The sequence below is a fragment of the Phytophthora cinnamomi genome (assembly GCF_018691715.1).
Source record: "Phytophthora cinnamomi strain GKB4 chromosome Unknown Contig0, whole genome shotgun sequence".
Taxonomy (NCBI): Eukaryota; Oomycota; class Peronosporomycetes; order Peronosporales; family Peronosporaceae; genus Phytophthora; species Phytophthora cinnamomi.
In genome coordinates, this window is record NW_027150933.1 from 3599157 (window position 1) to 3611291 (window position 12135).

Below are 12135 nucleotides of genomic sequence, written 5' to 3' on the forward strand. Positions count from 1 at the left end.
CCAATAGAAACGCTTCAAACCAAAGCAAACCACGCGGCTGTGGTTGGCTATAACCTCGATTTGAAACTGTTCACGATGCGGCTCTGATCGAGAAGTGCCGCGCTGCACAACCGAAAGACCAAGCCATCAAAGACAAGAGCCGCTGTCAAAGACGAAAGCTGCATTAGGGTGAGATGCTCACCGCCTTCGAGATTTCAAATCTTGCCATCTAGGAGGCGCAAGCGAATAAGCCAACCTTGCAACCGATACCAGCTGCAGATTCCAATTCTGTCGGGGGGAGGGGGGGGGGGGGGGGGTACAAGATGTGCCATTGGCTTGGGCGCGGCCTTTGAAGAGAGCCCACCTGGAGTGCAGTGAGCCATATTGACCAACCAGGCTCTGGCATTAGAAGAAGCGAAATGCTGAAGGAGGAAGTATATCACAACACGATTTTCAAGGAATGGCTCGGCGAAAACTACTCGTCCATGTATGCCTACTATTTCTTCAAGCTAGGCACGAAGAAAAGTACGAAAAGTACCGCAAGCTCTACGATGAGTACGCTATGCTCCACAAGGCATCTGACAAGTATCCGTAGCTGCGCGAAGCGAAGCGTCCACTGGGTCGCATTCGTACGACCCGCATGCAGCAATCATCGCGGTGACCCCTTTCGGACCCGGTCTATCGCCTTGTGCTCCTCGTTCTAAGCGCAGTTGAGCAGCGCCATCGTATCCCTCCTCACTCGCACGAACTATCTCCTGCAATTGAACCCAGAGGTGTCGCTCGCTGACAGACGCTCAAGAAGGTCTCGACCAGATCGTCACGGTTATAGACGCGGCAAACTGATATTTAGCGTGCTCTGTTTGTACATCGTGGATGCGAGTGAGTCAGTCATCTTGAATTTACAGGTCCACCACTGTGTTGTTCGAGGCGCTGCTGTTCGAAGGCTCACCCTGAAGCCGAAGCATGTAGTTTCTTGCATTCATCGCCTCGCTGCACGATTCGCATCGGGGACTGGTGAAAACGCAAGAACCGAGAAAAATTCAACTTCGATGAATACCTTGATCAGCGCAGACGGACACCGTTACTAGAGTTTATCCTCTGCACGCGCTGTTGACCACTTGGAACTATGAACACAATATAAAAGCTACAATCTGTCCAGGTTGCCAACTGGACTAACCGCCTCGGTCAGGTGTGGGCCCACGCTAATACTGGATTCAACGACCACCTTTCTTCAGTAGCACAGCTTCGACTTGCTTGTGACCTTTCTTCTTTGCGATCTGCCGCGCGGTCAGCCCCGCGTTATTGGCCAAGTCGACCGACGCACCATGCTCGAGAAGAAACCGCGCCACGTCCGCGTGACAATGTCTGGCAGCTGTCACGAGTGGAGTTTCGCCACGTTGGGTCCTGGCATCCACACAGGCGCCTTTTTCCACTAGTGCTCTTGCGCAGTCAACAAAGCCGTATTTACCAGCTAGATGGAGCGCAGTGAACCCATTGCGAAGCGCGACGTCTGGATTCACATCTCCACTCAGCAGTGCCGCCACGCATGCTGCATGATCATTCTTCACAGCACTCATAAGGGCTGTCAACCCATTTGCGGTCGTCGCCTCGGTACTTGCACCATTCTCGAGAAGCAGCTTGACCGCGTCCACGTGGTCGTGGATGATCGCAAATTTGAGCGGGGTAAAGCCATTCTTGCTTGCCACGTCGATCGCTGCACCGTATTTTAGCAGAAGATCTGCCACGCCTCGATGTCCCTGCTGACCCGCGATTGAGAGCGCTGTTAAGCAGGTGGAAGTTCGAGTCTCAAGATTGGCGCCGTACTCCAGCAGCACGGTCGCCATGCCAGCATGGCCAGCGTGCGAAGCACTCATTAGTGGCGTCAACCCCGAGTCGTTTGCTAACTCAGTATTCGCGTTATTCTTCAGCAGCAGCTTTACGACATCCATGTGACCGTGCTTGGCCGCGATTTTGAGCGGGGTGTTGCCGTGGTTGTCTGTCGTGTCAATCACTGAGCCATGCTTCAGGAGCACCTCTGCTACACCCAAACGGTCTTGCTGACACGAGATCGTGGGCGCTGTCATGCTGACCGAATTTCGAATCTCAAGACTAGCCCCGTGGTCTAATAGCACTGTCACTACACCTACATGACCACCGTGCGACGCACTCATGAGCGGTGTCCACCCGGCATCGGTCGTCGTTTCCGCATTGGCACCGTGTTCCAGTAGTAATTTCACCATTTCAGTGTGGCCATGCTTGGCTGCGATCTTCAACGGGGTATTACCATCGTTGTCTACGGCGTCAAGACTGGCACCACGGCTGATCAGCATCGTTGCCACGCCAACGAGACCATTGAATGCAGCACTCATCAGCGGTGTCAACCCAGCGTCGTTGGACAATTCGATAGTGGCGTTATTTTCCAGCAGCAGCTTCACTACATCCGTGTGGCCACGTTTAACCGCGATTTTGAGTGGGGTATTGCCGTTCTTGTCTGCTGCATCGATAACTGCACCGCGGTCAAGGAGCGCTTTTACCACATCCGAACGGTCTTGCTGGCACGATATCGCGAGCGCTGTCATTCCATTCGAGTTCTTCATCTCGAGACTGGCTCCGTAGTCAGCCAGCATCGTCACCACGCCTGCGTGCGAAGCACTCATGAGCGCTGACCATCCCGCATCAGTGGTAGACCCAATATTTGCGCCTTGCTTCAGCAGCAGTTTCACCACGTCTGCGTGCCCTTGCTTGGCTGCGATCTTCAGCGGGGTGTTACCGCTATTGTCAGTCGCGTCAAAACTGGCACCGCGCTCCAGCAGCACCGTCACCACACCTGTATGACCGCTAAAGGCAGCACTCATCAGTGGTGTTAACCCCGAGTCGTTTACAGACTCGATATTCGCATTGTTCTCCACCAGCAGCTGCAGGATTGCCATGTTTCTTTGCTTGGCCGCGGTCTTCAGCGGGCTGTTACCGTTCGTATCTGCCGTATCGACCACTGCGCCACGTTCCAGAAGCACCTTTGCCACGCTTGGACGGTCTTGTTGACATGCGATTGCGAACGCTGTCATGCCGACCGAGTTCTGCGTTTCAAGAGTTGCTCCATTATCAAGAAGTACCGCGACCACGTCAGCATGACCTGTTCATGCTGCGCTCATCATCGGTGTCCAGCCCTTATGGCTTTGAGCTTGGACCGAAGCACCCTTTCTTAGAAGAAGGTTCACAACTGCTTTGCGGCCGAAAGACGCCGCGAACTTCAGTGGGGTGCTACCACCCGCATCAGCTGCGTCGATCACAGCACCACGCTCAAGCAGCAAGCTTGCTACTTGCGATTGTAAGAGCGGTCATGCCGGTCGAGTTCTTTGTCTAGAGCTTGGCCCCGTTATCGAGGAGCAATTTCGCCGCGTCGGTCTGACCAGTTCCTGCAGCACTCATCAGTGGCGTCCATCCAATATTGCTCGCAGCCTCGATAGACGCACCATTCGCCAAAAAGCAGACTCATGATACTGGTATGCCCAAATGTTGCCGCGAATTTAAGTGGGCTGCTACCACCATGGTCCTTTGCATCGATGTTGGCGCCACGCTCCACGAGTATCTCGGCAACAAACTCGTGCCCAAGTTCGCATGCGATTGTAAGAGCAGTCATGCCTTTTGGGTCTTCTTTCTCAACACACGCCCCATTGTCCAGCAAAACGACTGTAGCCTCAGCGTTTCCATTCCGAGCTGCGACGATAAGAGGTGCCCAGCCCATATCGTTAACCGAGTCGATGGGGGCACCATTCTGCAAAAGAAGCATGACCAAATTGGGCTCCCCCTTTTCCGTTGCTGCTGACAGTTCGCTGGCCTCGTCCATGCCGTTCGGACCGACGTTTGCTCCGCTCTCTAAAAGCATCCAGCCAATGTTTTGGTGCCCGCGCATGCACGCAAGTTGAAGCGCCTCGTTGCCGTTTGGAAGTTGTTTGTTAACGTCGGCACTCCTTCCTAGAAGCAGAATTACTGCGTTATCGTGTCCGTTCTGAGCAGCAAGCATGATAGAAGTGTAGCCAGCCTTATTCGCGAGGTCTTGAGACGCCCCGTATTCTAGCGACAGCTTCATGACAGCTACGTGTCCATTTTCTGCCGCTCGAGCTAATGACGAATTGCCATCCCGGTCAGGTAGATCGATTGTTGCGCTATGATTAATGAGAATTCCCACCACATCAAGGTGCCCCGACCGACTCGCCAACAACAAAGCAGTCTCGCCATTGTGACTTTCCATGTCTACAAACGCCCCCTCATCAAGCAACAAGAATGCTACTTCGTCATGGTCACGCTCTGAAGCACTCATCAGAGCAGTCCACCCCTTACTATTGGGCAAATCCGGATATGCCCCCTTCTCCAGCAGAAGTTTCACCACTGATGTATGCCCTTCTTCAGCTGCAACCAGCAACGGAGTATTACCTTCATCATCCGAAAGGTCCATCGCTGCTCCATTGTCGAGGAGTAATCGCACTACTTCGACACGACCAAATCGCGCAGCAGTATGGAGCGCGGCTGAGCCATCGGGTCGGGGTTTATCCACACTTGCTCCTTTCTGCAGTAACAGTCTGACGATATCGTCGTGGTCGTATTGGGAAGCTGCCATAAGCGCAGTCCAGCCGTCGTTGGTAGCCAAATCAATAAACACTCCTTTCTCCAACAGTAACGTCACCACGTCGATCTGACCGTGACCTGCTGCATATGTCAGCGGGCTATCTCCGTCTTCGTCAGTAAGTCGATGGATGCCCCATTATCAGCCAGGATTTTTATGACGTTGATGTGCCCTTCCTTACTTGCCAGCTGTAGAGCAGTGCTGCCGTCACTTAGCTGCTCGTTGATGTCAAACCCCTTTTCCAACAGAAGCTTTACCATGTCCGCGTGGCCTTCAGCCGATGTGGTTATGAGAGGCGTCCAGTCTTCACTGTTAGGTAAGATATATGAATATTGCCACTTTGCAAATCTATCAGGAGACGGTTGACAAGCTGCACATCGCCTCGTTTGCAAGCTGTTCGTAGCGTTACGACTCCATTCAGACTCATTGCACCATCACCAATGCAATCTGTAGCTAAATCATGAGCAGTTTTTGCGTCTTCATTTTCACTCGTAGCAAACAGCGCATTTTCTTGGTCGTCATTGTCCACGCAGGCAAATACCTTTAGTTCATCGTGATTTGTTGTATCGTCGTGATGATTTTCTCGAGTAGTTTCATGAAGAGACTGGTGCGCTTCAACGCGGGCGCCTCGGTTCATCAGCATAGCAACCACCGTGCCGTGGCATTCTTTCGAAGCGCACATCACAGCTGACTCGCCATTGTTGTTCGTTAAGTTAATGTCCGCACCGTTCTGAAGAAGAAGTTTTATCACAGTGACATGGCCGTTTGAGGCCGCGCATATTAACGGGGTGTCTCCATCGTTGTCCGCCTGATCGGAAAATGCGCAGTTGGTGGCAGAAATTTTAGCTTCATCAATGTGTTCTTTTGCGCCGGTCATGCTATCCAAGCGCCGTACGTGCTGCTTTAGCAACAGAGTTACCACTCTGCGTGGCCATTTGCTGAAGCACCATGAAGAGGAGTCCAGCCATCACAATTCGTAAAGTCAATGGACGCACCAAAATCGATAAGCAGCCTGGAAACAGAGACATGCCCGTTTTCGGCAGCACAATTCAACGCAGAACCTCCACTTCTGCCGGCAATATCAACCGCTGCACCACCCTTCAATAGATGTTTTAAAACAGTGTCGTGTCCACCTTCAGCAGCGATGTGTAGAGCAGTCGACCCATCCGACCGTTGCTTATCAAGGTTTGCTCCTTTCTCCAACAATTGCTTGACAGCATCAGTGTGTCCTTTTTCTGAAGCTGCCATAAGAGCCGTCCAACCCTCATCGCTGGTCGAATCGATGGATGCTGCTTTTTCAAGCAGTAACCGTATCACATCGGTTTGATTCCCCTTGCTGCACATATTAGCGAGCTATCTCCATTGGCGCCACCGACTCCACTGTTACGCTATTATCAACAAGTGACCTTATAGTTTTGACATTTCCATGCTCAGACGCGATATGAAGAGCAGTTAACCCGTCCGGAGTCCGCACATTAACGTCGCAACCCTTACTGACAAGCATCTTGGCAGCGCTCGGATCTTCCTCCATTGCCGCATACATCAGTGCGGTCCACCCTTCATGATTCGCCACGTTTGAATTCGCTCCCTTTCCATCAGAAGTCTCATCACTTGAATCTGATTACATCTAGCTGCAGCTAGGAATGGGGTGTCTCCGTCGTTGTCAACTACTTCCATTAATGCCCCATTGGCAAGTAGCAACTTCACGAGCTTGAGGCTGTCAATTTGACACGCGAGATGTAGAGCTGTTAAGCCGTCATCCGCTTGCTGAAAGCTCAAACTGCAATTCTTACTCAGAAGGACTTTCACCGAGCTCAAATCTCCATTAAAAACTGCATACCTCAGCGCGGTCCAACCGTCGTTGTCAGCCAGATCAGGAGATGCTCCTTTTTCCAACAGAAGCTTCGCCACCGACGTATGTCCACCCTTAGCTGCAACAAGCAATGGACTTTTACCTTCGTCGTCCAAACAATCCACCATTGCACCACCGTCAACAAGTAATCGTACAACTTTGATCCGACCATACGCCGCCGCAATGTGGAGAACTGTCGAATCGATGGACGCCCCCGTCTCCAACAGTAGCCTCACCGCACTGAGTTGTTCGTCCTCTGCTGCACATGCCAGCGGACTATCACCGTCTTCTTTAGTCAAGTCAAGAGATGCACCATTCTCGACCAGAACTTTCACAACATCGAGATGTCCTTCCTTACTTGCCACGTGTAGCGCCGTGTAGCTGCTCGTTGATGTCCGCCCCCTCTTGAAGCAGAAGCTTCACAACGTTTGTGCGGCCCTCGCCAGATGCGGTTATGAGAGGCGTCCAGTTTGCACTGTTCAATACAGTACCAACTTGTGAACTTTCCAATAAACGCTTGACCAGCCGCACATCACCTCGCTTACATGCCGTTCGCAGCGTTATTCCTTTGTCCGTGTCCCTTGCACCACCACGCCTATAACTTGGATCACTGCTTATGGTCGACAGAAACTTCACCACGTTTTTGTGTCCATTTTCGGTCGCAGCTGATAGCGCATTTTCCCCTTCCTGATCTGTCAACTCAATAGATGCTCCACGCTTGACGAGGACTTTGGCCACGCCGAGGTGGCCGTTTTCACAAGCGAGGTAAAGTTCACTCTTGTCATCCGGAAGCTGGTTGTTGAGGGTAGCACCGTGTTTTATGAGCTCGGACACTGTACTGACATACATACCCGGATTCTGCGGCTAGCATGACGGGAGTGTACCCATCGTCGTTTGTGGCGTTTATGGATGCGCCAGAGTTTAGAAGAAACCTCACTATTCCAACATTCCCATATGCCGCCGCAAGCATTAGTGCGGTGTTGCCTTCCTCTCCTTCACCTAAATCGATGTCTGCACCTGCATCGACAAGGATTTTCACAATGTCGAGATGGTCTTCGTCACAAGCGAAATGCAAAGCGGTTTTTCCATCGGGGTGTTGTTTGTCAATCTCCGCTCCACTTTTTAAGAGGGCAGTTACCACTTCACTGTGGCCCTCATTGCAAGCGCTCATCAAAGCAGTACAGCCGCTGTCGTTGGTCAAGTCAGCATTCGCGCCGAACTGAAGAAGAACTCTCACATCATCAACATTGTCCTCCGTAGCAGCCCGTATAAGCGGCGTATCCCCGTTGTTGTCAGTCACATCGATTGACGCACCATTTTCGAGAAGGAGTCTCATGATCTCGGGTTGACCGATCGCTTCCATCAAGGGGTAGCTGCGATTACTATCAGCCAAGTTTATAGGTGCGCTGTTTTTAATGAGAGTATTCGCAGCATCGATGTGCCCCATGTAGCACGCGCGGTGCAAGGCAGTCATACCGTTTTCTTCTCGATACTCAATATCTGCGCCGTGCTTCAGGAGCAGCTCCACAACGTTGGAATGACCGTTGTCCGCTGCACACATCAACACACTCCATCCAGAATTGTCCGTGCTATCCACATACACTCCTCTCTCCAGCAGAATCTTCACCATGCCAAAATTTCCCTGTAGAGCTGGTTCTATCAGCAGATTGCCATTGTACCCGCCATTGATGGAGGCGCTGTTTTTGAAAAGCAGATCAGCTGCACACATGTGCCCCGCAGCACACGCAAGGATCAAAGCCGTCTCTCCGGCCTGATTCTCCATGTCAATTCTTGCACCTTTCTCCAGAAGCAGGCTTATCACTTCAAGATGATTATTAATCGATGCTTCCATAAGCGCAGTCTTACCGTCCCTAGCGGCGAAATCTACGAACGCGCCTCTCTCCAGAAGAAACTTCACGACAGCAGTCTGTCCGCTCTTCGCTGCAGTCATCAGGGGAGTACCACCAAATCTGTCTATGATGTCAATTGTTGCGCCAAATTTCAAAAGCACTTTGACAATATCAATGTGACCGTTCTCGCTCGCAACGTGAAGCGGTGTGCGTTTGCTTGGAAGCAAGCCGTTTACATTTGATACTTCCTCCAGTAGCACCTCTACAATATTCGTCAGACCGTTTTTCAATGCCTCCGTAAGCAAAACTGGACTTTCCAGATCGAAGTTGTTGAACGCTCCTTTTCGCAAGAGCAGCTTCACCACATCAGCGTGTCCATTTCTGGCGGCGGTAGTCAGCGCATCCAACCCGTTTTTGTCCTTTAATTGAACTGAAGCCCCATTCTCGAGCAGGACCTTCACAACCACGACGTGACCCTCTCCACAAGCCAGTTGAAGTGCGCATTTTCCATTGGGCAGTTTTTTGTTGACACTCGCTCCTTTCGTCAATAGTGCGGCAACAACCTGAACATGGCCGTTACTTGCAGCGCTATGCAGAGGAGTCCAACCCTTGCTGTCCACCATATTGACGGCTTCGGTGCTCATCAACAGACGCTCAACCACTTTCAACTGCCCTCGCTCGCATGCAATTCGCAAAGCCGTGTCGCCGTTACGGTACTTTTGGTCCACGCTATTGTTCGTAGCAGTTTTCTTCCGAGGCGGAGTGATAGGAGCTTGGTGCTCAGTTGGATAATCTGTGTCGTCAGGAACGCGCTCGTAAATAAGCTGCACAAAGTCAGTGTAGCCGCTCAAGTACGCTGCATTAAGCGGCGGCCAATTCTGGAAGTCTCCACATAAATCGAGATCCGCCCCATTGTCCAAAAGAATCCGCACCACGGCCACGCGCTTGTGCCACACAGCAGTGAGCAGAGCAGTACCCCCACTGGGCAACCGGCCGTTCACATTAGCGCCTCGATTCACTAAGAGCTGGGCGATGTCGGAGTATCCCACAGCTCGATACCCCAGCTCCGCAGCCTTCGTCGCCGCTGTCCAGCCTGCCTCGTCCGCAGCGACAGCCGACGCTCCGCGCTTCATCAGCAGCTTCACCACGTCAGCATGTCCAGTCTTCGCTGCCACAAACAGCGTCGTCAGCGCAGCGTCGCCGCTGCCATCCACCAGCTTCACAGTCTGCAGGTGGCCAGAAATGGCTGCGAGCTGCAACGCGCTGCGCTTGCGGACGGCGCCCATTGCTGTGTCTGGGAGCGGCTTGAGGAGCGGGAGGGTGGAACGTGACGCTGCGGCGAACCCATGGAGGCGTGCGGGCGTCTGGCGGCGGTCAGCGGGGCGTCTGGCGGCGGTCAGCGGGGCGGAGGAGCGCTGCAGGGAGGAGGGAGTGCGCAATGGAGGAGAGAGTGATGATCACGAGAGGGTGGGTCGATTTTCAGATGGATAAAAAAACCAGATGGGTTTTATGGTGGGTTTTATTTGATGATGGGTGGATGACTTCACCGTGCGAGGTGAAACACGGTAATATGGCGTTATATTATAGCAGCGCCGATCACCACCACGAGCAGAAACAAACACAACCCCGTGAACCCAATTACAACTGCAAGGCCATAAAGGCGTCTTCCAGCTTGCTGGCTTGCGCGGGGTGTGCGGAGGCCAAGCTGATTCGCGGCGCCTTTCGTTGCATTGATGTTGGGTTTTCCAGAGTGGCAGTAACTTGCGTGACTTGAGGGTCCTTCGTCAGTTTCTTGAAAGAGTTGGTGCATTGCGGAACAGGTTTCGTTTCTTGCTGAGGTAAAACGTTTATGCTTGTATTGCGTCCGCGCTTTAGTTTCATTGCAGAACAACGTGTTACGAATTAAAGATTTTATCGTATGTTGGAGTTTTCTGTCATCAAACTTCGCGTTCCATTAACTCATCGCATCCGTCGCAAACGGTTACTTGTTTGGGGTCGCATTTTCAAGAACAAATCGTTTTGAAGTCTACGTTGTCATGGTCCTTGAGCGCAAGTCTGTTTTTCGGTGCATGTTGGTGATGCATATGACTGCGCATATTCGTTGTGCAACGAAAAACAATCGTACTTGTTTTATAGGTGTATGCAATGTTATCTCAAACTACCGGTAAGGTCTGACTGCTATCAGGCTATCGAGGGAATGGGTTCAGTCGATCTTGGAATCATAGCCAAATGCAACTTTTTTGGACCTCTCACTCGCAAACCATAGCACTTTTACGCCATAACGACCCTCCTCGATCGAAGCCTCAGTTTTCTGTGAACTGGGACGCACGTATAAGCTTCATTTGGTGGTTCGTCTTTGTCGGTGATCACTTTGCGGCTTTTAAGCAGCGTGGAGACTTTTTGTCATTTCGTTGTAATACCTCATCGCTCTATTAGATCAGCGAGACCTACCTATGATCTGTAAAGCTACAAACGGATCCATGACACTTTCTCCACCAACAACTCATCTACAGTCGAAACATGCCAAGAAGCCTCACTCGAACGCATGACAACCACTTCGTCTTGGGCTGCTCTCGTAGAACCGTGACAACCTCCTTGTGCCCCTTTTCGTCGGCTCTCTTGAGCGCAGTTAGGCCAGCTTTGTTTACCAGCTTCGTAGATGCTCCGCGTTCTATCAGCAGTTTCACCACAGCTGTGTGGCCATTCTCAGCAGCACATTTCAGCGCGCTGTTGCCTTCGACATCAACCAAATTCATCAGCGCACCATGGTTAAGAAGAACTCGAGCCACTTCGACCTTCCATTGATGCAAGCAATATGAAGAGCAGTCAGCCCGCGACCGCTCTGCTTATTGACCGATGCACCATTGCTTAGAAGCACCGATACGACATCTGTGTGGCCGTATTCCGAAGCGCTCATTAGCGGAGTCCAATCATCGTTCTTGGTCAAGTCAACCGAAGCGCCTTGATCCAACAATAATTTAACCACAGCGATGTTCCCATTCCACGCAGCCGATCGAAGCGGGGTGTAGTTATCGTTGTCGAGGAAGTCAATATACGCGCCATCATTCAAAAGCAGTTTGATAACAGTCGATTTTTGCTCGAACCGATGGTCCGTTGTATCATGATAAAAAATGCATCATCCCACAAGCGCGTAGTTATTTACGAAACAGCCCCGCTGCGCGGTGGTTCGTGGTTGAAGATCTTTACTTGGGTCGACTGTTGGCAACGAGTCTTGAACTTTTATCGTTTGAGTTGTGTTCTGTAAACGTTTTCTGGCGTGAAAAAGTCAGTTGAGATGAGATGGAGTTTGGTTGAAAGTTGGTTGGAGGACTCGCTACTAAGGAGTGATGGTGAATCTCCGATACGACGTTGGTCATTCTCCGATAGCGCTGATTGGCTGAGGTCGAACTGTAAGTCCTATAGACTGACATTATCGAGGAGTGATGGTGAATCTCCGATACGACGTTGGTCATTCTCCGATAGCAGTGATTGCTAAAGTCGTACCGAGAGACTTGCACCAACATAATCTTGATATCAGTCTACGGAGAGCTCGCCAAATTTACCTTGAGATCGGTCTAAGAGACCTGCACCACCAACTTAACCCCTTGGTTCCCAAGATTTGGGGCCCCGAACCGCAAAGTGGAAGTCGTAAGTTACGACTTTCATGTGTACCTTCACCTTTGCATGGTCGTAGACGGTCTACTTTGGGGTAGGTGTATAGACTTTGACGAGTTTTTCTCGGCAAAGTCGTAAGTCTTACGACTTTGCGACCTTCCTGCAAACAGCAAAGTCGTAACTGACGGCATTCAAATCTCAGTTTGTCATCCAAG

The 12135-nt window shown here is 51.5% G+C and overlaps 1 protein-coding gene across 1 annotated transcript; it reads right to left on the reverse strand.

Moving 5' to 3' along the window:
• Positions 1–1193: 1193 nt before the first annotated feature.
• IUM83_02194 (serine/threonine-protein phosphatase 6 regulatory ankyrin repeat subunit B) lies at positions 1194–9591 on the reverse strand (the record flags this gene model as incomplete). Its single annotated transcript, XM_067926095.1, has 2 exons — positions 1194–2971; positions 8886–9591. 2 exons carry the CDS (start codon positions 9589–9591, stop codon positions 1194–1196), a joined length of 2484 nt encoding a protein of 827 aa, XP_067800707.1.
• Between the last annotated feature and the right edge of the window lie 2544 nt (positions 9592–12135).